Source organism: Triticum urartu, chromosome 1A, assembly GCF_056163025.1.
Source record: "Triticum urartu cultivar PI428250 chromosome 1A, HENAU_Tu73, whole genome shotgun sequence".
Classification (NCBI taxonomy): Eukaryota; Viridiplantae; Streptophyta; class Magnoliopsida; order Poales; family Poaceae; genus Triticum; species Triticum urartu.
The window spans coordinates 578,231,728-578,256,058 of record NC_141873.1 but is presented as its reverse complement, the minus strand read 5'-3'; the positions used below and the strand labels follow the sequence as shown (position 1 = coordinate 578,256,058).

Genomic DNA, 24,331 nt, shown 5'->3' with positions numbered 1-24,331 from the left:
GACCGTTCGCGCGCTCCACTTGGCCGTTGGTTTGTGGGTGATAGACTGAGGCATAATCGAGCTTGATGCCCATTTTGCTGCACCAGAGTTTTACCTCATCGGCCGTGAAGTTCGTGCCGTTATCAGTGATGATGTTGTGGGGGACGCCATAACGGTGTACGACCCCGGATATGAAGTCTATCACCGGTCCGGATTCGGCTATTTTAACAGGTTTGGCCTCTATCCATTTGGTGAATTTATCCACCATGACCAGTAAGTATTTTTTCTTGTGGGTTCCCCCTTTAAGGGGTCCAACCATGTCAAGCCCCCAGACCGCAAAGGGCCACGTAATGGGGATTGTTTGGAGGGCGGTGGGTGGCATGTGGCTTTGATTTGCAAAGAGCTGGCAACCGTCGCAACGTTGGACTAAGTCCTGTGCATCTGCCCGGGCCGTTGGCCAATAGAATCATGTACGGAAGGCCTTGCTTACAAGAGCCTGGGCTGTGGCATGGTGACCGCCGAGTCCGGCGTGAATTTCTGCCAAAAGGTTCCGCCCTTCCTCTTCGGAGATGCACCTTTGAAGGACTCCGGTACTGCTTTTTTTGTACAATTCTCCCTCATGGACCCTGTAGGCCTTGGATCGCCGCACTATGCAGCGTGCCTCATTTTGGTCCTCCGAAAGTTCCTGTCTAGTTAGGTAGGCCAGGAATAGTTCTGTCCATGGGGCAATGATGGCCATTATTATGTGGGCTGAAGGTGTTATTTCAGTGGAGGAGCCTCCGATTGTGTCAGAGTGTTCGGTATCGGGTATTTTGGCCGGGTCCGGGCTGTTGTTACCAGTGTTCGCTTCCCATACTACGGATGGCTTGAACAGCCTCTCCAAAAATATGTTGGGGGGGACCGCATCGCGTTTGGCGCTGATGCGGGCGAGGATATCCGCCGCATGATTGTTTTCCTGAGCCACATGGTGAAATTCGAGCCCCTCGAACCGAGCTAACATTTTTAGGACGGCATTTCGATAGGCCGCCATTTTCGGATCCTTGGCATCAAAGTCTCCATTTATTTGGGATATTGCAAGGTTTGAATCCCCACGCAACTCCAGGCGTTGAATGCCCATGGAGACTGCCATCCGAAGACCATGCAACAGAGCTTCATATTCGGCTGCGTTGTTGGAGTCTGTGTACAGTATTTGTAGTACGTACTGAACGGTATCTCCGGTTGGGGACGTCAGGACGACGCCAGCCCCTAGACCAGCCAGCATTTTAGAACCGTCGAAGTGCATGATCCAATTGGAGTATGCGCCATACTCTTTAGGGAGTTCGGCCTCCGTCCATTCGGCGATGAAGTCGGCCAATACTTGCGACTTAATGGCTCGTCGAGGTTTGTATGTTATGTCGAACAGGAGGAGCTCGATAGCCCATTTGGCAATCCGGCCCGTAGCGTCGCGGTTGTTTATAATATCATTAAGTGGCACTTCCGAGGCTACTGTAATCGAACACTCTTGAAAGTAGTGTCGCAGCTTCCGGGATGCCGTGAATACCGCATAGGCTATCTTTTGATAATGTGGGTACTGTAATTTGCATGGAGTGAGGACAGTGGATACATAGTATACCGGCTTTTGAAGAGGGAATTTATGTCCGTCTGCTTCCCGTTCGACAACGAGCACTGCGCTGACAACTTGATGAGTTGCCGCAATGTACAACAGCATTGGTTCGCCGATGTTTGGCGCGGCCGGGATTGGGTTGGTTGCCAAAATGGCCTTTATTTCTTCCAATCCGGCTGTGGCCGCGTCCGTCCACTCGAAGTGTTCGGTGCGCTGAAGGAGGCGATAAAGGGGTAAAGCCTTTTCTCCTAAGCGGGAGATAAAGCGGCTTAGAGCCGCCACGCATCCAGTTAACTTCTGGATTTGTTTGAGGTCTGTTAGGGTAGCCAACTGTGACAAAGCTTGGATTTTGGCCGGGTTAGCTTCAATACCTCTACTGGAGACAATGAAACCCAGGAGCTTTCCGGCTGGTACACCGAAAACGCATTTTTCCAGATTGAGCTTGATGTCATATGTTCGGAGGTTGTCGAATGTGAGCCTCAAGTCGTCTATCAAAGAGTCGACGTGTTTGGTTTTGATGACCACATCGTCTACGTATGGCTCTACTGTTTTGCCAATTTGTTTCTCCAGACATGTCTGAATCATGCGCTGATATGTTACGCCGGCGTTTTTGAGCCCAAAAGGCATTGTGTTAAAACAGAAGGGATCGTATGGTGTGATGAATGTCGTTGCGGCTTGGTCGGACTCCGCCATCTTGATTTGGTGGTAACCGGAGTATGCGTCGAGGAAACACAATGACTCGTGTCCTAAGGTAGCATCAATAATTTGATCGATGCGGGGGAGGGGGAAGGGATCCTTTGGGCAAGCTTTATTGAGGTCCTTGAAATCGACACAAAGGCGCCAGGATTTATCCTTATTTGGTACCATCACCAGGTTTGCTAGCCAGTCCAGGTGTTTCATTTCTCTGATGAATCCGGCCTCCAACAACTTGGCTAGTTCCTCTCCCATGGCCTATCTCTTAGGTTCGGAGAAACGCCAAAGAGCTTGCTTGATCGGCTTGAATCCCTTTAGGATATTGAGGCTATGCTCGGCCAGCCTGCGTGGGATTCCTGGCATGTCTGAGGGATGCCAAGCGAATATGTCCCAATTCTCGCGCAGGAACTCTAAAGGTTGCATCCGGCGCTTGGGTTGCTTCTTGGAGGGGTCATCCTCCGCTGTCTCGTCGCCATTGCCTTCTCTGGGTGTGTCCACCATGTATATATCGTATGATGAGGTGGCTGTCCAGTGCCCTGTGGGTAGTGGTTCCTCTTTGTCTCCCGCATCGTCGTCCATACCGTCGATGTCTTCGGAGTCGAAGTCGAGCATGTCAGTTAAGTCATCGACAGTGGCTACTAAGTGGGTGGTGGGTGGGCAGCGAATTTCTTCGTCATCCGCATCCCAATCCTGCCGGACATAGTTCGGCTAGGGTCCTCCTGACAAGGAGAGAGACCTTAATGAGTTCAGTATGTCGCCAAAGGGCGAGTGCTCAAAAATATCCGCGGAGGTAAACTCCATGATCAGCGCCCAATCGGGTTCGCTAGGAACGGGCGTAGGCGGTTCGGAGTCCGTGGCCGGAGAAGGATCCGGCAGTTTGACAACACGGCTCTCATGCAGGGTAAGGTCGATGTTCGGCTCGATCGCCGCTGAGGATAAGGCCTCCGTGGTGGGGTCCATCCACCCGTCCATGGACGGCGCAACTGGCTCCGAATTGAGGGTCGGAGCGGCTGCCGGTGCGACCTCCTGAACACTGTCTGATGGTAGAGCTAAATTGTACTCATCGTGACCGTGTGACGCACAAGGCAGGGGCTCGAATCCGCCGAAGATCAAGTCTCCGCGGATATCAGTCGTGTAGTGTAAGCTTCCAAACCTGACCTGGTGGCCAGGGGCGTAACTTTCGATCTGCTCCAGATGACCAAGCGAGTTGGCCCGCAGTGCGAAGCCGCCGAACACAAAGATCTGTCCGGGGAGAAAAGTCTCACCCTGGACTGCATCACTATCGATGATCGTAGGAGCCATCAAGCCTAACGGCGACGACACAGCGGAACTCTCAATGAAAGCACCAATGTCGGTGTCAAAACCGGTAGTTCTCGGGTAGGGGGTCCCGAACTGTGCGTCTAAGGCGAATGGTAACAGGAGGCAGGGGACACGATGTTTTACCCAGGTTCGGGCCCTCTTGATGGAGGTAAAACCCTACGTCCTGCTTGATTTATTCTTGATGATATGGGTATTACAAGAGTTGATCTACCACGAGATCGGAGAGGCTAAACCCCTAGAAGCTAGCCTATGGTATGATTGTCTATTGTTCTACGGACTAAAACCCTCCGGTTTATATAGACACCGGAAAGGGCTAGGGTTACACAAGGTCGGTTACAAAGGAGGAGATATACATATCTGTATTGCCTAGATGGCCTTCTATGCCAAGTAGAGTCCCATCCGGACACGAGACGAAGTCTTCAATCTTGTATCTTCATAGTCCAACAGTCTGGCCAAAGGATATAGTCCGGCTGTCCGGAGACCCCCTAATCCAGGACTCCCTCAGTCTTTCAATACAAATTGTTTATTTTTCCTAATTTTGGTAGAAGTTTTCAAGTATCAGAAGTATGGTGAATGTTCAGATTATTATAGACTGTTCTGTTTTAGACAAATTCTGTTTTTGATGCATAGTTTGCTTGTTTTGATGAAACTATCAATTTATATTAGTGGATTAAGCCATGAAAAAGTTATATTAAAGTAGCTATAATGCAAAAACAAAATATGAATTGGTTTTCAACAGTACTTAGAGTAGTGATTTGCTTTATTATACTAACGGATCCTACCGAGTTTTCTGTTGAAGTTTTGTGTGGAGGAAGTGTTCGATGATCGAGAAGGTCTCGATGTGAGAAGAAGGAAGAGAGGCAAGAGCTCAAGCTTGGGGATGCCCAAGGCACCCCAAGTAAATATTCAAGGAGACTCAAGCGTCTAAGCTTGGGGATGCCCCGGAAGGCATCCCCTCTTTCTTCAACAAGTATCAGTATGTTTTCGGATTCGTTTCGTTCATGCAATATGTGCAAATCTTGGAGCGTCTTTTGCATTTAGGTTTTCACTTTTCTTTTATGAACCATGAAGGTATGAGATAGTCCTTGGTTGATTTATAGAATGCTCTTTGCACTTCACTTAAATCTTTTGAGTATGCCTTTATAGAATGCTTCATGTGCTTCACTTATATCATTTGAAGTTTGGATTGCATGTTTCTCTTTACATAGAAAACTGCCATTTGTAGAATGCTCTTTTGCTTCACTTATATTTGTTAGAGCGTGGGCATATCCTTTGTAGAAAGAATTAAACTCTCTTGCTTCACTTATATCTATTTAGAGAGATGGCAGGAATTGGTCATTCACATGGTTAGTCATAAAATCCTACATAAACTTGTTGATCGCTGAATATGATATGTTTGAGTCCTTGCAATAGTTTTGTGATATAAAGATGGTAATATTAGAGTCATGCTAGTGGGTAGTTGTGGATTGTAGAAATACTTGTGTTGAGGTTTGTGATTCCCGTAGCATGCACATATGGTGAACCGTTATGTAACGAAGTTGGAGCATCAGGTGTTTATTGATTGTCTTCCCTTGTGTGGAGGTCGGGGGCGCGCGATGGTTAACTCCTACCAACCTCCCCCCTAGGGGCATGCGTAGTAGTACTTTGCTTCGAGGTCTAATAAAATTTTGCAATAAGTATATGAGTTCTTTATGACTAATGTTGAGTCCATGAATTATACGCACTCTCACCCTTCCATCATTACTAGCCTCTTCGGTACCGTGCATTACCCTTTCTCACCACGAGAGTTGGTGCAAACTTCGCCGATGCATCCAAACCCCGTGATACGATACACTCTATCACACATAAGCCTCCCTTATCTTCCTCAAAACAGCCACCATACCTACCTATCATGGCATTTCCATAGCCATTCCGAGATATATTGCCATGCAACTTCCATCATCATCATCATATACATGACTTGATCCTTCATCGTCATATTGCTTTGCATGATTGTAAGACAGCTAGCATGATGTTTTCATGGCTTGTCCGTTTTTTTATGTCATTGCTACGCTAGATCATAGCACATCCCGGTACACCGCCGGAGGCATTCATATAGAGTCATATTCTTATTCTAGTATCGAGTTGTAATATTGAGTTGTAAGTAAATAAAAGTGTGATGATCATCATTATTAGAGCATTGCCCCAGTGAGCAAAGGATGATGGAGACTATGATTCCCCCATAAGTCGGGATGAGACTCCGGACTTTACAAAAAAATAAAAGAGGCAAAAGAAGCCCAAAAAAGAGGCCAAAGAAGCCCACCAAAAAATATTTAAAAAATATTTAAAAAGGAAAAATGAGAGAAAAAGAGAGAAGGGGCAATGCTACTATCCTTTTACCACACTTGTGCTTCAGAGTAGCACCATGTTCTTCATATAGAGAGTCTCTTGAGTTATCACTTTCATATACTAGTGGGAATTTTCATTATAGAACTTGGCTTGTATATTCAGATGATGGGCTTCCCCAAATGCCCGAGGTCTTCATGAGCAAGCAAGTTGGATGCACACCCACTTAGTTTCCAGTTTGAGCTTTCATACACTTATAGCTCTTAGTACATCCGTTGCATGGCAATCCCTACTCCTCACATTGACATCAATTGATGGGCATCTCCATAGCTCGTTGATTAGCCGCGTCGATGTGAGACTTTCTCCCTTTTTGTCTTCTCCACACAACCTCCTCCATCATACTCTATTCCACCTATAATGCTATATCCATGGCTTGCGCTCATGTATTGCGTGAGGGTTGAAAAAGCTGAAGCATGTTAAAAATATGAAACAATTGCTTGGCTGAAACCGGGGTTGTGCATGATTTAAATATTTTGTGTGATGAAGATGGAGCATAGCCAGACTATATGATTTTGTAGGGATAACTTTCTTTGGCTATGTTATTTTGAAAAGACATGATTGCTTTATTAGTATGCTTGAAGTACTATTATCTTAATGTCAAATGATAGACTATTGCTTTGAATCACCCGTGTCTTAATATCCATGCCATGATTAGATACATGATCAAGATTATGCTAGGTAGCATTCCACATCAAAAATTATCTTTTTTATCATTTACCTACTCGAGGACGAGCAGGAATTAAGCTTGGGGATGCTAATACGTCTCCGTCGTATCTATAATTTTTTATTGTTCCATGCCAATATTCTACAACTTCCATATACTTTTGGCAACTTTTTATACTATTTTTGGGGACTAACATATTGATCCAGTGCCAGTTCCTGTTTGTTGCATGTTTTTGTTTCGCAGAATATCCATATCAAACGGAGTCCGAACGGGATAAAAACGGACAGAGATTACTTTTGGAATATTCGGAGAATATGGGAAGGAAAATCCACGCGAGATGGTGCCCGAGGGAGGCACGAGGCAGGGGGCGCGCCCCACCCCCCTGGGCGCGCCCCTGACCCTCGTGGTCCCCCCGTAAGGCGGTTGATGCCCTTCTTCGGCCGCAAGAAAGCTAATTTTTAGTAAAAATGACGGCGAAGGTTTCAGTCCAATCGGAGTTACGGATCTCCATATATATACGAAACGGTGAAAGGGCAGCAGAAGAGAATGCAGAAACAGAGAGAGACAGAGAGACAGCTCCAATCTCGGAGGGGCTCACGCCCCTCCCACGCCATGGAGGCCAAGGACCAGAGGGGAAACCGTTCTCCCACCTAGGGAGGAGGTCAAGGAAGAAGAGGAAGAAGGGGGACCCTCTCCCCCTCTCCTCCGGTGGCGCCGGAACGCTGCCGTGGCCACCATCATCATCACCGCGATCTTCACCAACACCTCCGCCATCTTCACCAACATCTCCATCACCTTCCCCCCTCTATCTATAGCGGTCCACTCTCCCGCAACCCGTTGTACCCTCTACTTGAACATGGTGTTTTATGCTTCATATTATTATCCAATGATGTGTTGTCATCCTATGATGTCTGAGTAGATTTTCATTGTCCTATCGGTGGTTGATGAATTGCTATGATTGATTTAATTTGCTTGTGGTTATGTTGCTGTCCTTTGGTGCCCATCATATGAGCGCGCGCGTGGATCACACCATAGGGTTAGTTGTATGTTCATAGGACTATGTATTGGAGGGCAAGAGTGACAGAAGCTTCAACCTAGCATAGAAATTGATGCATACGGGATTGAAGGGGGGCCAATATATCTTAATGTTATGGTTGGGTTTTACCTTAATGAACGTTAGTAGTTGTGGATGCTTGCTAATAGTTCCAATCATAAGTGCATAGAATTCCAAGTCAGGGATGACATGCTAGCAGTGGCCTCTCCCACATGAAACTTGCTATCGGTCTAGTAAAGTAATCAATTGCTTAGGGAAAATTTCGCAACTCCTACCACCACTTTTCCACACTCGCTATATTTACTTTATTGTGTCTTTATCTAAACAGCCCCTAGTTTTTATTCTTGTGCTCTTTATTATCTTGCAAACCTATCCAAAAACACCTACAAAGTACTTCTAGTTTTATACTTGTTCTAGGTAAAGTAAACGTTAAGCATGCGTAGAGTTGTATCGGTGGTCGATAGAACTTGAGGGAATATTTATTCAACCTTTAGCTCCTCGTTGGGTTCGACACTCTTACTTACCGAAAACTGTTGCGATCCCCTATACTTGTGGGTTATCAAGCATTAACACTTAGTGAATACATGAAATCCTCAAACTACGGTCATCACCGGGAGTGGTCCCGATTATTGTCACTTCGGGGTTGCCGGATCATAACACATAGTAGGTGACTATCGACTTGCAAGATAGGATCAAGAACTCACATATATTCATGAAAACATAATATGTTCAGATCTGAATTCATGGCACTCGGCCCTAGTGACAAGCATTAAGCATAGCAAAGTCATAGCAACATCAATCTCAGAACATAGTGGATACTAGGGATCAAACCCTAAAAAAACTAACTCGATTACATGATAAATCTCATCCAACCCATCACCGTCCAGCAAGCCTATGATGGAATTACTCACGCACGGCGGTGAGCATCATGAAATTGGTGATGGAGGAAGGTTGATGATGACGACGACAACGGATTCCCCCTCTACGGAGCCCCGAACGGACTCCAGATCAGCCCTCCCGAGAGAGATTAGGGCTTGGCGGCGGCTCCGTATCGTAAAACGCGATGAATCCTTCTCTCTGATTTTTTTCTCCCCTGACGTGAATATATGGAGTTGGAGTTGAGGTCGGTGGAGCCTCAAGGGGCCCACGAGGCAGGGGGCGCGCCCCCGACCCTCATGGACAGGGTGTGGGGCCCCTGGTCTTGATTCTTTCGCCATTATTTTTTATATATTCCAAAAATATTTTTCGTGAAGTTTCAGGTCATTCCGAGAACTTTTATTTCTGCACAAAAATAACACCATGGCAATTCTGTTGAAAATAGCGTCAGTACGGGTTAGTTCCATTCAAATCATGCAACTTAGAGTCCAAAATAAGGGCAAAAGTGTTTGGAAAAGTAGATACGATGTAGACGTATCAATACTTTCTTATTTTTTTTTCTTATACTCCAACACGGAATGCTGTGTGCAGACGAGTTAGCTATTAAATTAAGAAAAATGAGTAAAAACCACTGCATTATTTTACCAATTTTGACATTTGTATATTTGTTATATATAAATGCTTACACATTAATATAGCTACTTCATTGTGCACATGAGTGCAGAAAAAGAAATAACATATGTGCAGAGGACTGAAGCTGCAAAAAAATAAGAAAAATAAATTGCTTTTAAATGAGTTAATATCATTGTACAGTAAACATGCTTAACATGTACGAAACTTACTAAAGATTTTATACTTGACTATGTAATTCGTAGCACCCGTTTTGTATTGGTTACCTACTGATATGGAGTGCTTGTGGTCCTAAGTTCGAAACCTGTGCGGCGCATTTTATTTTAAGCTATTATTCGTTTTTCCTAAGGCTGACAAGTGGGACCCTACACATTTGTACACGCTGATGTGACTGGTTTTAGTCAAAACCACTCCAAGTCAGAAAAAACAGCAAAGTGGTATGAGGGACCAAACTTACTCAGTTTGAATAGTTAAGGACCAATTTTTTCTGGTTTTACAGTTGAGGGGCATTTCTATACTCTCGAAAGAGTTGAAAGACAAAAAATATACCTTTTCCTTTATTTAACGTCAGGCCCGGGACTTCTTTGTAGAAAAAACAAACGTTTTCCACTGAAGCCGTAGTTCTTCATAGTTCGTCCGAGAGCTCTAAGCCATTGGATGACTGAACGGAAGATCTTGTAGGCAAGCTAACCAACTCTACAGCAAAAAACTACTCCTTCCGTTCTCAAATATAAGTCTTTCTAAGGCTGACAAGTGGGACCCTACACATTTGTACACGCTGATGTGACTGGTTTTAGTCAAAACCACTCCAAGTCAGAAAAAACAGCAAAGTGGTATGAGGGACCAAACTTACTCAGTTTGAATAGTTAAGGACCAATTTTTTCTGGTTTTACAGTTGAGGGGCATTTCTATACTCTCGAAAGAGTTGAAAGACAAAAAATATACCTTTTCCTTTATTTAACGTCAGGCCCGGGACTTCTTTGTAGAAAAAACAAACGTTTTCCACTGAAGCCGTAGTTCTTCATAGTTCGTCCGAGAGCTCTAAGCCATTGGATGACTGAACGGAAGATCTTGTAGGCAAGCTAACCAACTCTACAGCAAAAAACTACTCCTTCCGTTCTCAAATATAAGTCTTTCTAGACATTTCAATAAATGACTACATATGAAGCAAAATGATTGAATCCACATTCTAAAATATGTCTACATATCACTCCTGCTTCGGTACAGCTCCTTTAAATACAAGGACGGTTCAGATTAGCCCATACCTCTTCATAAGTAAGGGCATGATAGGCATTTTTTATAAACTCTTTTTTTTAGAATCACGTATAGGCTGTACATTAACGGACGTGCACACCCTGCCGTGCTGGGCTGGCCCATTCAGCACATTCATCCTTTTTCTAGACATTTCAATAAATGACTACATATGAAGCAAAATGATTGAATCCACATTCTAAAATATGTCTACATATCACTCCTGCTTCGGTACAGCTCCTTTAAATACAAGGACGGTTCAGATTAGCCCATACCTCTTAATAAGTAAGGGCATGATAGGCATTTTTTATAAACTCTTTTTTTTAGAATCACGTATAGGCTGTACATTAACGGACGTGCACACCCTGCCGTGCTGGGCTGGCCATTCAGCACATTCATCCTTTTTCTAGACATTTCAATAAATGACTACATATGAAGCAAAATGATTGAATCCACATTCTAAAATATGTCTACATATCACTCCTGCTTCGGTACAGCTCCTTTAAATACAAGGACGGTTCAGATTAGCCCATACCTCTTCATAAGTAAGAGCATGATAGGCATTTTTTATAAACTCTTTTTTTTAGAATCACGTATAGGCTGTACATTAACGGACGTGCACACCCTGCCGTGCTGGGCTGGCCCATTCAGCACATTCATCCTTTTTTTTAAACCGCAAAAAAGGTGCTTGATGCAGGATTCGAACCTAGGTCCTTCACAATAAGCATAGCCGCAATAACCACATAGGCAACCGGGCCTCTGATGTAAAGTAAGTATTTTTATACTTGAAATACAACACTGGAAAAGCCCAACATTTTCTGGTTGTCTTTTTCATTTCTTTTTAGTTTCTTAAATGCGTGAAGTTCTTATAATTCGTGATTTTTAAATCGAAAATGATGACAAAATTTCAAATTCTTGATTTTTTTTCAAATCTGTGAACTTTCTTTCCCCAAAATTGATCAGTTTTCTTCACAAATTCATGAACTATTTCGCAAGTTGGCAATTTGTTTTTGAAAATTGTTGGTCTTTTTTATAAATTGATGAACTTTGTTTCTAAATCAATGGATTTTTTAAATTTTGTTAATTTTTTTCCAAATCAATGAACTTAATTTGAATTATTGATGAACTTTTTTCAAAATCAATAAAAGAAAAGAAAAACAAAATAATATAGAAACCCATGTAAAAACTAAAGAAAAAAGCAGCCTGGTTGAAAAGGAAAACCAGAGTCTTTCTTTTTAGCGTTATATTTGACGCACTACAAAAGATGGAAAAAGGAAACTTAGACCATGATCAACGGAGGTGTTCGAGTAGGCGAGATGGCTCCATCTAAGAGCACGTCGTTTCCCGACATGCTTGAAATGGCCCCAATTTTTTTCATGCCTTGTATGACCAATTCAAGGCACCATGCCAAGTTGTTTTGGTTTTCGACAAATTTTACATTTTTCGTAGTTTTCTCGGTAAAAAAATGCTCGATAATGGGAGGTCATGTCGCAACTTGCATACGGTGTCAGAAATCGTACAAACCTGGCATGGATGACTACCATGGTCATGCCCACCTGCTTGAAAAGGTTGGGGTCATTTTAAGAATGTCCAAAAGTAGCCCATGTTTAATGAAGGGGTGTTCAGGTTGGCTAGAAGGCTCTACCTGAGGGTGCGTTGTTTCTCAACATCCTTCTAAAGGCCTAATTTTCCCACCTACTTCTATGATCAAATCAAGGCACCATGTCAAGCTGTTTAAGTTTTCTACAATTCTTTCAATTTCTAGAGTTTTCTTGGTGAAAGCAAGCTGATAAAATGGCCGGACGTGACAGAACATGCATATGTTGTGGGAAATTCATTCAAACCTGGCATGGATGCCTATCATGGGCATGCCCGCCTACTGGAAAAGGTTGGGGTGATTTCATGCATGTTCAAAAATAGATCATGTTCAACAAAGGGTGTTTGGGTAGGCGAGAAGGGTCTATTTCTTCATCTTTTTTGGTGAGGAAATTGGGCCATTTCAAATATGTTGAAAAATAACGTGCTCTCAGATGAACTGTTCTAACCTTACCGAATAATCTCCATTGAACATGGTGTTTTTTGGACATCCTTGAAATGACCCCAACTAATAAATACAAAGGGATAAAATTGAAAACAGTAAGTGTTTTTTAAAACATTTAATAAATATTTTATATTTTTATTAAATCACTAGTTTAAAAGGTTAGTTACAACTTGTATTTTGGTATTCAAAAAAGAGAAAAATGAGTTAACAAAATAAGAAATCAAATGAAAAAACAGAAAATAAAATAAAACACTTAGGCCTTGGCCCAACTAGGCGACGACATTGCTCTCGTCGGGCACGTGTTGGGCCGGTCCAAGAGCTCACGGATTTTAAAAGTTCATCAATTGTTTTAAAAAAAATCATGGATTTGAATATTTTCACAAAAAATCGAAATAAAGTTCACTATGAAATTTGCAAAAAAGTTTTCTCGGTCTTGGGAACCTCGGGTTCCCAGCCATTTTTTCTTGTTTTGGGACCTTCTCGGAGGTCGTGAACCATGTTTTTCTTTTTCTTTTTATCTTCTCTTGTGTTTATTTGTTTGTCTTCTTAGACTTTTCGTTTATTATGTTTATTTTTTATATTTCTCATATTTTTTCAGAATTCAAATTTTGTTCATATTTTTCTGTTTTTTCTAGAATTCCATTTTTTTACTTTTTTCAAAAAATGTTCGTGTTCGAATTTTTTTTATTTTTTTTAAAAACTGTTCGTATTTTGACATTCTGAGCATGTTTGAAAGGCATGAACATTTGTTTTGAAATTTATGTACAATTTTTAAAAATACAAATATTAGTATTTTATGAACAAAACAGGAAAACTAGAAACCCTAAAGAAAACCGTGCAAAAAAAAAGAGAGATAAACTAAAGAGTGGAGGTGCTGTGTTTTTTTCTTGGGCACAAGAAGGGAAAACAAGCCAAGAAAGCAAATCTGATGTGCTGTCCCGGATGGTTTGTGCAGCTACAGATAGCGCGGGCGGGTTGTGCTTCGAATCCAGCCGATGGCATCTATTTTTTGACAATTAAAACTAAAAAAATGTAAATGGGCTGAGCCTGTGGTTCGAATCCAGCCGATGGCATCTATTTTTTGACAATTAAAAACAAAAAAAACGTAAATGGGCTGAGCCCATCAGGGATGGCTGTTCGTCGGGTATTATACGAACCTGCAGCGTATATACGTTCTATGTAGGAAAGTGAATACAATTTGTGAAAAATTCATACTACCCTTTATACGTTTTATGGGGGGAGGGGGTTGTACCGAAGCACTTCTCATATACATATATATCCGTATGTTGTAGTCCATTTGAAATGTCTAAAAAAACTTATATTTAGGAACAGAGAGAGTAGAAAAGAATCCCGGCATCAATCAATTTGACATCAACAATTTGTTTGCCTCCTTCAGAGTACAGCTTGCATGTGATTTGTCCGGCGTCACAGATGAATCACCATTAAAAGAAGAGTGCAAGATGCAGCCATAGAATTAAGAATGTGATGATGCAAACATGAGTGAGAGCATATCATCAGATCATGTAACGCAATGCAGATCATAACGCCACCAGGCATCTTTGTTTATGCAGATCAGATCCATACTACATTGGGTTTCAAACACCATCGGAACATTCCTAAAGTATATAAGAGAGAAATCATTTGCAGGAACTATGTATTGTATGCATAAGAAGTAGCTGAACCAACCCTTTCCAGGCACGCCGACCGATGACGGCAAATATTCCTACATGAGTATGTATATGTTCTCTAGTATCTATCCGTCTGATCAAGACCACGTTCTGAGGCTAACGACACCGCAGATCATGGAGTTTTCGCCGTGCTTGCTTCGAGTAACCAACCATTACAAGGAATCTACAGGAACCTGGCTGTGCTTTACAGTGGGAGATATCTGAACAGGAGGTGACTTGCATCATGCTCTGGTATGTCTTGAGGATGGTAAGTATGTAAGGTGACTTGCATCATCCTCTCGTATGTCTTGAGGATGGTAAGTAAGGAAGGTGACTTGCATCATGCTCTGGTATGTCTTGAGGATGGTAAGTATGTAAGGTGACTTGCATCATCCTCTCGTATGTCTTGAGGATGGTAAGTAAGGAAGGTGACTTGCATCATGCTCTGGTATGTCTTGAGGATGGTAAGTATGTAAGGTGACTTGCATCATCCTCTCGTATGTCTTGAGGATGGTAAGTAAGGAAGGTGACTTGCATCATGCTCTGGTATGTCTTGAGGATGGTAAGTATGTAAGGTGACTTGCATCATCCTCTCGTATGTCTTGAGGATGGTAAGTAAGGAAGGTGACTTGCATCATGCTCTGGTATGTCTTGAGGATGGTAAGTATGTAAGGTGACTTGCATCATCCTCTCGTATGTCTTGAGGATGGTAAGTAAGGAAGGTGACTTGCATCATGCTCTGGTATGTCTTGAGGATGGTAAGTATGTAAGGTGACTTGCATCATCCTCTCGTATGTCTTGAGGATGGTAAGTAAGGAAGGTGACTTGCATCATGCTCTGGTATGTCTTGAGGATGGTAAGTATGTCTCAAGCCTACTGTCACTGCACAAATGGAGCAGATCACCAGGATTAGTTGCTTATCACTGATGAACAGACATACATACACTACGATTTCTATGCACAAGTAAGCAGAGGAGCAAACTTACAACGCGTTTTGGCCGTTTGCCTGTCGATTCGACGGCGCTACTGCTGCTGCGAATACTCCCTTGACCCCCTGCTCCAGCCTTGGACTTATTGGCTGTTGTGTACATAAACGCAGAACAAGAGAGAAAATTACACGAGTGTGATTGATCACTCAGGGAAGAGACGCATAAATAAAGGGAAGAGAAAGTGGTGTGCTCACGAAATCTGCTCCCGTAGTCATTGCCGCACACTTTGCACTTGCACTTTGAGGAGCACTTGATGTTACGCTTCACGCAACCGCAGCGACTGGCGCATTTGGTTTGGCATTTACACCCCACAGCAGACTCCTTGGCAGCCTGAAATAAGCGCGCCGCATTTCAGGTACTTGGCAGAGGTCAGAGCATTTCCACCGGTATTCATGAGTGTAGTGTGCTCTCCTCTTAAGAGAGAAGAAGATACCTGTGCCGCGCCACGAGTGGTCGGACCTGAAGCAGGAACCTCTCCCTTGATCCCGCTGCCCGGGAATAGATCCTGAAGCTTCTCCCGGTTTCTGCAGTCCTTGCACTTGCAACGGTCACAGCAAGGCAAGACAGCCCTGACACATCTGCAGTTCCTGCACGCCGCATATCAACAAGCAACAGTAAAATTGCAGCACCGGACAAATAATGTATCAATTAACTAGCTAGTTGATGGATGCATCTGGTTGACATAATTCAACTCTGCATACCCGTTTTCGCACTTGGAGGTGGGACAGCTGCACCGTGGCGCAGACCCTGGTTTTCGTGCTGGGAATGGCTTAGCCCTGGTATCAGGCGCGAGGACCGCCACAACAGAGCCCGAGTGAAGCGTTTGAGCGGCAGGAGCTTTGTTCTTGGTGTGTTCAGCAAATTTCTCTGCGATCGTGTCTTCATTATCCAAGATGTTCTCGCACTTACCACGACACTTGCAGTCCTTAGAGCAGACCCCTTCCTTTGTGAAACAAGCACAACCCCTGTACATAACAAAACAATTAGCAAACTGGTTGGATGGATCAGTTTAAAAAAAATCTGGATAGATCAGGTTCATGTCATTTGAATTGTTTGCGGTTTTGCACGTACTCATGGAAGCAATTGCGGTTAGCACACGAGCACTTCTGCGATTGCGACATCATGGCCAATGATGAGGAGCTAGCTGCAATGAGAATATGAGATGCACAGTATGAGATAGGATGCATGCTGTGGGATGCACGATCAAACTTGCTCAGAAAACTTATGTTCAGCTAGACAATTTCTGAAGAAGGCATTCAGTTCAGATAAACCAACAGTGGGATTGTGCTCAAAAATCTATACTAGTACGTACAATTGAATAGGAAAAATGCATGCATCCAACTAGATATCAGAGATCTCAACATGCTCTAACTTACTGCAATCCAAAGCAGTATGCACAGCAGCAGATATCAAAGATTTTTCAATCCGCATTACAGGACAAAGTTTCCAAGCGTCAGAGTTCAGAGTTAAATCTACAGCCAGCAAGCATTCACGAACCATGCCAGCAACTAAGAACTCAAGTAAACTATACATTATAGCAGATGAACCAACTAGTACTTTACTAATTACCTTTGTGGAAGCAACTGAATATTGACACTCAGCAAGGGGAGAGATAAATATAATGGGTTCAGCAACCAATTTTGCTCAGAAACTAAGAAAATCAGAAGGATTTTTTTCTAAGAATGCGCTAACAAACAAAACAGTTGGTAGGAATTTTTTTGCTGAGAATACGGTAACAAACAAAAGAGTTGGCGGCACCATTAACAATCATTCATGAATTACACAAATAACTAAGAACCCAAGTAAACTATATTATAGCAGATGGATCTCAACATCAGCAGGTGCAATAAATACATATGGTTTAGAGCAGGAACCAAGAAATTTTAACAAAATGAAATAGTTCATTAATTATGCATCCAAATGCACCATGCCCATAGAATTTGCAGACTATACTCAACAATGAACTAGAACTAATTCCGAAGAACACACGCGCGCAATCTTGTCTAGGCAGAAAATACATGCATCCACCTACACGGTTGGCGTATGAAATAGGCCAGCATTTTACAGCGTAGGTTGTATGCTGCATTCGACGCAATGCAAGACGAATGTCAATCAAAAGAAGATGAGTGCTTGCCTGGAGAATCAGAGCTGATTAACTTTGTGAAAACATCTGTATCCTAGAAAACACCCAGTACTTAAGACTTGGCCAAGGTTGACAGATATATAATGGGTTCAGCAACCAATTTTGCTCAGAAACTAACAAAATCAGAAGGATATTTTTCTGAGAATACGTAACAAACAGTACAGTAGGTGGCACCCTTAGCAAGCATTCATGAATCATGCCAGTAACTTAGAACGCAAGTAAACTAGCAAATGAATCTCAACATCAGCAGATGATTGAAATAGAAATGCATCCGAATGCAAGACAGACAGAACCTGTCATCGTAAAGGAACATCATGCAGGACAGCTCATCTTACAGCAATGTGCACACAAATTGGGCTAAGCAACGCACCAAGAACAAGTCAAGCAAAATTGCATGCCACTCGATAAATAGGTCAGCATAGCACTAAGTCTGAGTGCACGCAAACAGACAGGCAATCGGTCGAACAGCCTTAGTGCACGCAGTCTGATCGATTTTGCTCAGGATTCAGGAACATGACCAGTAGCCAGCAACGAAACGACCAAATCGTGGTCATCGACAAGAATCGTGCTCAGGATGATGAACCGCATACATACTGGACACACACGATTTCTTCCACCCAATCCGACGCTAGAGGATCCTATTCCTAGGAGCACGAACGCCACCGATGACGCGCGCTCGCCGCGTGCCGACGAGGTGGAGAGGGTGGGGATGCTTCTGCAGGCGGGGTCGGGGAGAGACGCGTGGTGCTTGCTCGCGTCGCGCCTACGGACGCGCAGCGGTGCGAGCGCTACGGAGGAGCGCGGCGGTTCCTCCCCGGCGCATGGGAGGAGCGCGTGGCGGGGGGTGCTCTCGTCGCGGTCGGCGCGGCGAGAGGCTGCTTGCCCGCATCAGGCCTACGGACGCGCGCGCAGCGGCGGAGCGGTACGGAGGAGCGCCTCAGCCTCTCCCCGGCGCGCGCGCACTCGCCGGGAAGAGCGGCGCTGTGCCGGGAGCCGAGCCGCGGAACTGTAGCTAGGAGCAGAAAGGGGAGGAGGAAGCGGGGGCGGGGAAGCGACTAACCGAGACGACGACGACGAGGAGGAGGAGGAAGAGGAAGCGGGGGCCGCCGCGGTCGCCGCCGGGCCGCGCCGCGCCGCGTCGTCGCCGCTCCCCGGCCTGCCGCGCCGCGTCCCGCGTGGATGGTGGTCGGTGGCGAAGCGGAGGCAAGGCAGCCGTTGCACGGCTTCGCTTCCAACTTTAAATGGATGGATGCGCGGCCTGGGTCGGGTCGGGTCGGGTCGGGCTGGCGCGGGATGCACGGGCCCGATCGATTGATACCGCCTTTGCCTCGTTACGTGCTCCTCAAGTTTCTTTTTTCCTTTCCTTTTCTTCATCTTCTGTTTTACTAGTATATCAAAAAACGCACCCACCTAGTTCGCGCAAAAAAAGAAAAAAAATTACCCCTCTAGTCAGCTTATTGCTAAATGCATGACGAGCTCCATAGAGCCCTTTATTTTTAAAAAAATTGAAAACCACATTTTTAAAGTTTCAAATAAATCTAAAAAATCACACGTGTATAGACGGATGTATAGTACATGTGTGTAAAATTTGAAAATGACATACTTTAGGGTGAGAGTTACACAAAATTTGAAATGATGAATGGTACACGCACTGTTCACTATAAAAAATGCTCATCGCCAGACTTTACACACACGTGAAACACATCAATATAAATGTGTATGTTTTTTTTCAAAAAAATTGTAACATAAAAATGTGATTTTGATTTTTTCGAAAAAATCAACCTACTCCATCATAACCCTACATTATGGGCCACTTCTCCTGGGCGGCTACAAAAAACAGTCTCTCTCCAGTTTAAAAAAATAAGTTGTTCCCCAAATTCGTTGAGACTTCTAAATTAGTTATCACATAACTAGTTTAGAAGCCCCAATGAATAAGAGAGGCGGCTTATGAAAAAACTGGGGAAGAGGCAACTCATTTTTTTTATGTTGTCAAAAGAACTGACTCATATCTGTTAAAAAAAGCACACAAACCACCTCGTAGACTCCCCTAGCGGGGGGCCTAGCGTTTATACTCCTCCGGTGATTTGCTGGAGTTTGTATCATATTACTCAGCTCCCCTCGACTTCGATTTGTATTTTTCATTTTATTCATCACACCACTCTTTTATACCCATATATGACCCCATGCCAAAGCATGAGTGGTTCTGACACTTCATCACATGATTTCATGTGCCCCTCTCTCTGGTAGGCCCTGCGTCGTTTGGCCCTCGATTTTATTTGGAAGGGGCCAGCCCATGTGACTTTTAGTCTTTGTTTGCGTTGTTGTATTCCATAGGGTAATGATCAACCAAAAGAAAGGCCCACTCTTTGCAGGAGTTCGATCAGAGGCCCCGAGAAGGGGGAGGGGGTCACACTGGAAACATGGACCTTCGTGCAGGCCTAAGCCCGATTTCTAAAGGGCGTGCCACCTCAAAGTTGTGTATTGACTTTTTACTGATCACACCACCTTTTCTTACCCATTTAATGACCCCATGCAAAAGGAATAGTGGCTCCAACACTTCCTCACACCAATTCGTGTGCCCCCTCTTTTACCTCTTTGGCAGACCCCGCATCGTGTTTTATTATGACCAACCTAGATATAGGCCCACTCTTTTACCTCTTTGGCAGACCCATGCAAAAGGAATAGTGGCCTTTGATTTTATTTCGAATGGATCACGCCGTGTTTTATTATGACCAACCTAGATATAGGCCCACTCTTGCCAGGACTTGGGCTAGCGGCCTTAGAAGGTGGGAGCTTCGCACTGAAGTCTTGAACCTTCATGCGGGATGGTCCGATTTGAGAAATCGGTGACACCTCAAAGTTGGATATTGCCTTTTTACTCATCAAAACACTCTTTTATACCCCCATGTTATTACCCCATGCAAAAGGAGGAGTGGTTTCGACACTTCCTTGCATGATTTAGGTCTAGGGTTTACGTATATGGTTTTGTTCTAGGATTGGTATAGGGTTGGCCCTAGGGTTTATGCCTAGTGCTTAGATCTAGGGTTTAAGAATAGGCTTTCGGTCTTGGATTAGGTCTAGGGTTTAGACCTTTGGTTCGTGTATAGGTTTTAAGTCTTGGGTTAGATCAAGGGTATAGGTCTTGGGAAGGTCTATTGATTAAGGATAAGGTTTGGCTCTAGGGTTTAGGTTTTGTGTTAGTCAAGGGCTTAGGTGTAGGCTTTATGTATAGGGTTTGGCTCTAGGATTTATATCTAAGGCTTAGATCTATTGTTTAAGTATAGTGTTTGGCTATAGGGTTCAGGTCTTGGGTTAGATCTAGGGTTTATGTCTTGGGTTAGGTTTAGTGTTAAATCTAGGGAAAGAAAGAAACACAAATGAGAAAGAAAGAAAATTTTATAAAGAAAAAAACATCTTTGTCGTATGTCCGCGCTGTGACTGTCAGCAAAGAAGAATAACATAAAAAAAGATCTTTGTGGTACCGACAATTGCCTATCAAAATGAATAAATAAAATAGAAAAAGATCTTTGTCATGTGCCTGTTGTTTGACTGTCAGCAAACCTTCAAATAAATAAGAAGAAGAAAAATGTTATTGCTCTGACATTAGACTGTAGGCAAAGAGAGACGCATTGTCTCATCTCTGTCAATGACAAGCGAGGGGGTGCATGTCTAGCATGGTGGCCCAAGGTTTTCTTTGCCAGGACTTTGTCCATCCTTTGCCAACTGCTTTCATTGTTGTCGGGTTTTTTTCTACTCTATTGAGAGTTGTGTCATTGTCGACTTGTTTTTGGTTTACTATGGCTTAGGTTGGCCTTTGCCATCTGCGCAATGAAAAGCTTTGGGCAAAGGGTCAGAAGCTCGGAAATGACCAATTTCATGTAGTGATCCAAGGATAATACGACAACTTCAATTAGGAAAAATTAGTTCACCAAATCATGGAAAGTTTAGAAAAATATGTTCTCATTCATGGCTAATTTAGAAAAATTTGGACTGGTCACATGGCAAATGGATCCTGTAAGTTTTTGGCGGCATGCCTAATGATCAGTGCCTCCTTGCTCTACCCCCCCCCCCCCCCCCCTAAATGTTCATGATATCCCCCGTCGTCTCTAGTCCCCCCCCCCCCTTCAATTTTTCCATCAACAATACTCCTCCGGTCGAGCATGCCAAACCAGCACACATCTTATGTGCTCCCCATCGATACCCAAACAGCATCGGCTCGTTTCAGTGCTCAAATGAACAAAAACAATCACCACGGGCGCCTCCCATCCAGTCATAATCGACTAACAACATCGAAAACTACCATCTCGTCCGCATGAATTGAGCACCATCAGTGTTCAAAACTGATCCCAACAATCCCAACCACACACTTTAAGCAGTCAAAAAAATCACGGGAACAGAAAACACCACAACCACCCCACAAACCTGCGCGGAAACAAAACTAAATGGAGAGGATCGCTGGAAGGACCTTGCTACCGTGGGTGCATAGACGTGCGGAGAAGAGAGGGGAGCAAAACTATGGCCCTGTGATGAATCCTTGAATCCCTCCGTTGCACACCACCCCCCCCCCCCTCCAAAATATATTAAAATATCGGTTGGAATGCCATGCAGACATGTCGGTGCTAAAGCTAGAGGATCTCGGGTAAGGGGTCCGAGCAGGTGATCTTGGCACGATAGTGAACATAAAGTAAAGGGGGCATAGTCTTACCTATGTTTGGGCCCTCTTGAAGAGGTAAAACCCTACGTCCCGCTTACATTGTATTGATTGTGGATGGGGTTAAAGTACATATGATCTACTCAAGATCGAATGAAATGAGTTCTAACGTCTAAGCCTTGAACGCGTGTCTCTTACAGACTAAAACCCCTTGGCTTATATAGGCACCGGGGGTATCTAGGGCTTACACATGGTCGGTTACAATCTAGAGAGAAATATGTCGATCATTCAAATATACCTTAAAGTTTACGTCAAGTCTTCGAAGGATTCCATCTTGACAATGCTGAGTGCTAGGGCATGCGGGACCCGTTCTTCAATTGTGGATGGGTCCTCGGCCCAGCCCATGAATGCCAGGCCGACGTGGTGTGCACCCCCCCAATCCAGGACACTGTTAGGACGTGCACCGCCATCTCCCCATTACGACCGCCAAAGATGAGACTGAGCAACCGATGCGGCGATGGAGGGGCGCTACTTCCCATGGATTCCCGTGGCTACAAATCGGGAAGCAAAGCACATGTGTGCCTCACAGATGCGCAACGCCCCGCTCCCATTACAACCGCTGGCGAGGAGAGGATCAATTGCGGCGGCGGCGGCGGTGCTACCAGGGGCGGAAGCCCGTGAGAGAGAAGGGAGAGCGAGTGAGGAGCATCGCCGAAAACGCTTTGAAATGAAACCGTAGACCTTCATCTTTTGTCTGAGAGCATCTGGGCCGTTGAACGACTGAACCGTTTAGTGTCGACTTCCAGTCGATAGTCTTCAGAGTGTGATTCAGGAGAGGGTGCGACTATCGACTGGAAGTTCCTCCGCTGCCCCCAGAAAAACCGAGGGCCACGGCGGCCGCCGGCCACTGCGCCAGGGGTGGTGGCCAGCCGACGTTCCTCGAACTATAACTGAACACTGTACAACTGTATTTTTCCAGTGAGCAGAAAATTGAACGCTTACTGAATCAGTTGGTACATACAGTATGTATTTGCAGGGCGAGCGTGCGTTCTATGGCCTCTGAGTGTGGTGCTGCAATCACGTCCACAAGAGTCACGATTCTGTGCTAATCGTCATCGCTCGGAATCAACGCTGCTGAAGAAAAGAATCCATGGATTCGACATGGACAACTTGTCTTGCCTCCTTCAGAGTACAGCTCAGGCAATTTTCATGTGCAGAGCCCATCAACCAAGCAGAGTGACATGTGTAAGATTATCAGTCTAAATGAAGATGAAGTCGTACTCAAAACCGTTACATAGTAGTTTGAACAGAGGCCAGTTTGGGTATTTAAGAACTCCATGCACACAATTCAGAATGCTGCATAGCGGATAACAAAACTCCGCACAAGTTAATTATATGTGTTATGGACAGCAAGATCTTGGGATTTTCAGAAAATTGACAACCAGGCAACAACCTAGATTCAAGACAGGGCACATTGGCCATGGACACACTACATCACATGACATTCCTAAGTCCCAACTAAAAACATGTCATGACATCAGAGGTGTGTTGTTATGTTTCTTATAAAAATTATAATTCGGTTACTCAGTCTACTTGAACATCATGAGTAGTACATATTGTTTGGGACCATCATGAGTAACAACATGCATGAAGATTTCACTAAAGGAACCTCCATGTTTGTACACACAAGATACAACTACTAGAGAAGTCGGCGCTGACATATAATTATAATACTACAAAAGAAAGAGAGAACCATTTCAAATAATAAATGAGATAATAAAACTTTCAAGTGCATCAAAACAGGGCACCATCAATATTCAACATTGTTGGGATAACAGTTTGCATACTAAATTGACTTGGTTCAGTCGTATGACTAGGCTCTCATAACCAATTGAATTGTAGCTTGCATTTTTTTTCGAAAGTGAACTCATTGCCTAGCCAACATTGTTCAAAGCCACAAAAATGCTTGCACCTGGACACTAACTGATAAGAAAACCAAATTAGAGTAGATGTAAGCCTTATTCAAGCCACTGCCAAAAACTAGAAGATCTTGACCATACCGAACAATCAATTTTCATGAAGGTGTCACGCCAAGTTGCCAACTAACCAAATGTGAACCTGCTCTGAACTTCAGTGAGCATTTGACAGCGGCCATTCCACAAAGCATGGAGTGTAAGGTCGAAAATTTTGCATTTGATAATCTTCAAGATTGCAGATAACATGCAACTTCTGGGTATCCATATCATACGACATAAGTGTCCGTTCTCGTTCCACCCCGCCATTAAAAAAAAAGGTTACGTTCTGGATGGAGTGCAACAAATACGTAGTACTCTCTATGCTCTAGACAAGGCCTTCCTAGCAGATCCAGAATGCTGGTTGTGTGCT

The 24,331-nt window shown here is 44.0% G+C and overlaps 1 protein-coding gene across 1 annotated transcript; it reads right to left on the bottom strand.

Moving 5' to 3' along the window:
• Positions 1-14,015: 14,015 nt before the first annotated feature.
• LOC125532178 (uncharacterized) lies at positions 14,016-18,490 on the bottom strand. Its single transcript, XM_087542061.1, has 7 exons — positions 18,356-18,490; positions 16,224-16,296; positions 15,854-16,117; positions 15,586-15,739; positions 15,347-15,482; positions 15,150-15,241; positions 14,016-15,045 (listed from the first exon to the last, which is right to left on the bottom strand). Exons 2-7 carry the CDS (start codon positions 16,274-16,276, stop codon positions 15,043-15,045), a joined length of 702 nt encoding a protein of 233 aa, XP_087398187.1. The 5' UTR covers positions 16,277-16,296; positions 18,356-18,490; the 3' UTR covers positions 14,016-15,042.
• Between the last annotated feature and the right edge of the window lie 5,841 nt (positions 18,491-24,331).

What these genes read in the sequence shown, in the direction of transcription:
- LOC125532178 (XM_087542061.1), bottom strand. Translation starts at nt 16,276, where the DNA reads ATGATGTCGCAATCGCAGAAGTGCTCGTGTGCTAACCGCAATTGCTTC. An exon ending in ACCTCCAAGTGCGAAAACGG is followed by an intron (nt 15,740 to 15,853) that starts GTATGCAGAGTT and finishes TGCGGCGTGCAG; the next exon opens with GAACTGCAGATGTGTCAGGG. An exon ending in CCACTCGTGGCGCGGCACAG is followed by an intron (nt 15,483 to 15,585) that starts GTATCTTCTTCT and finishes CGCTTATTTCAG; the next exon opens with GCTGCCAAGGAGTCTGCTGT.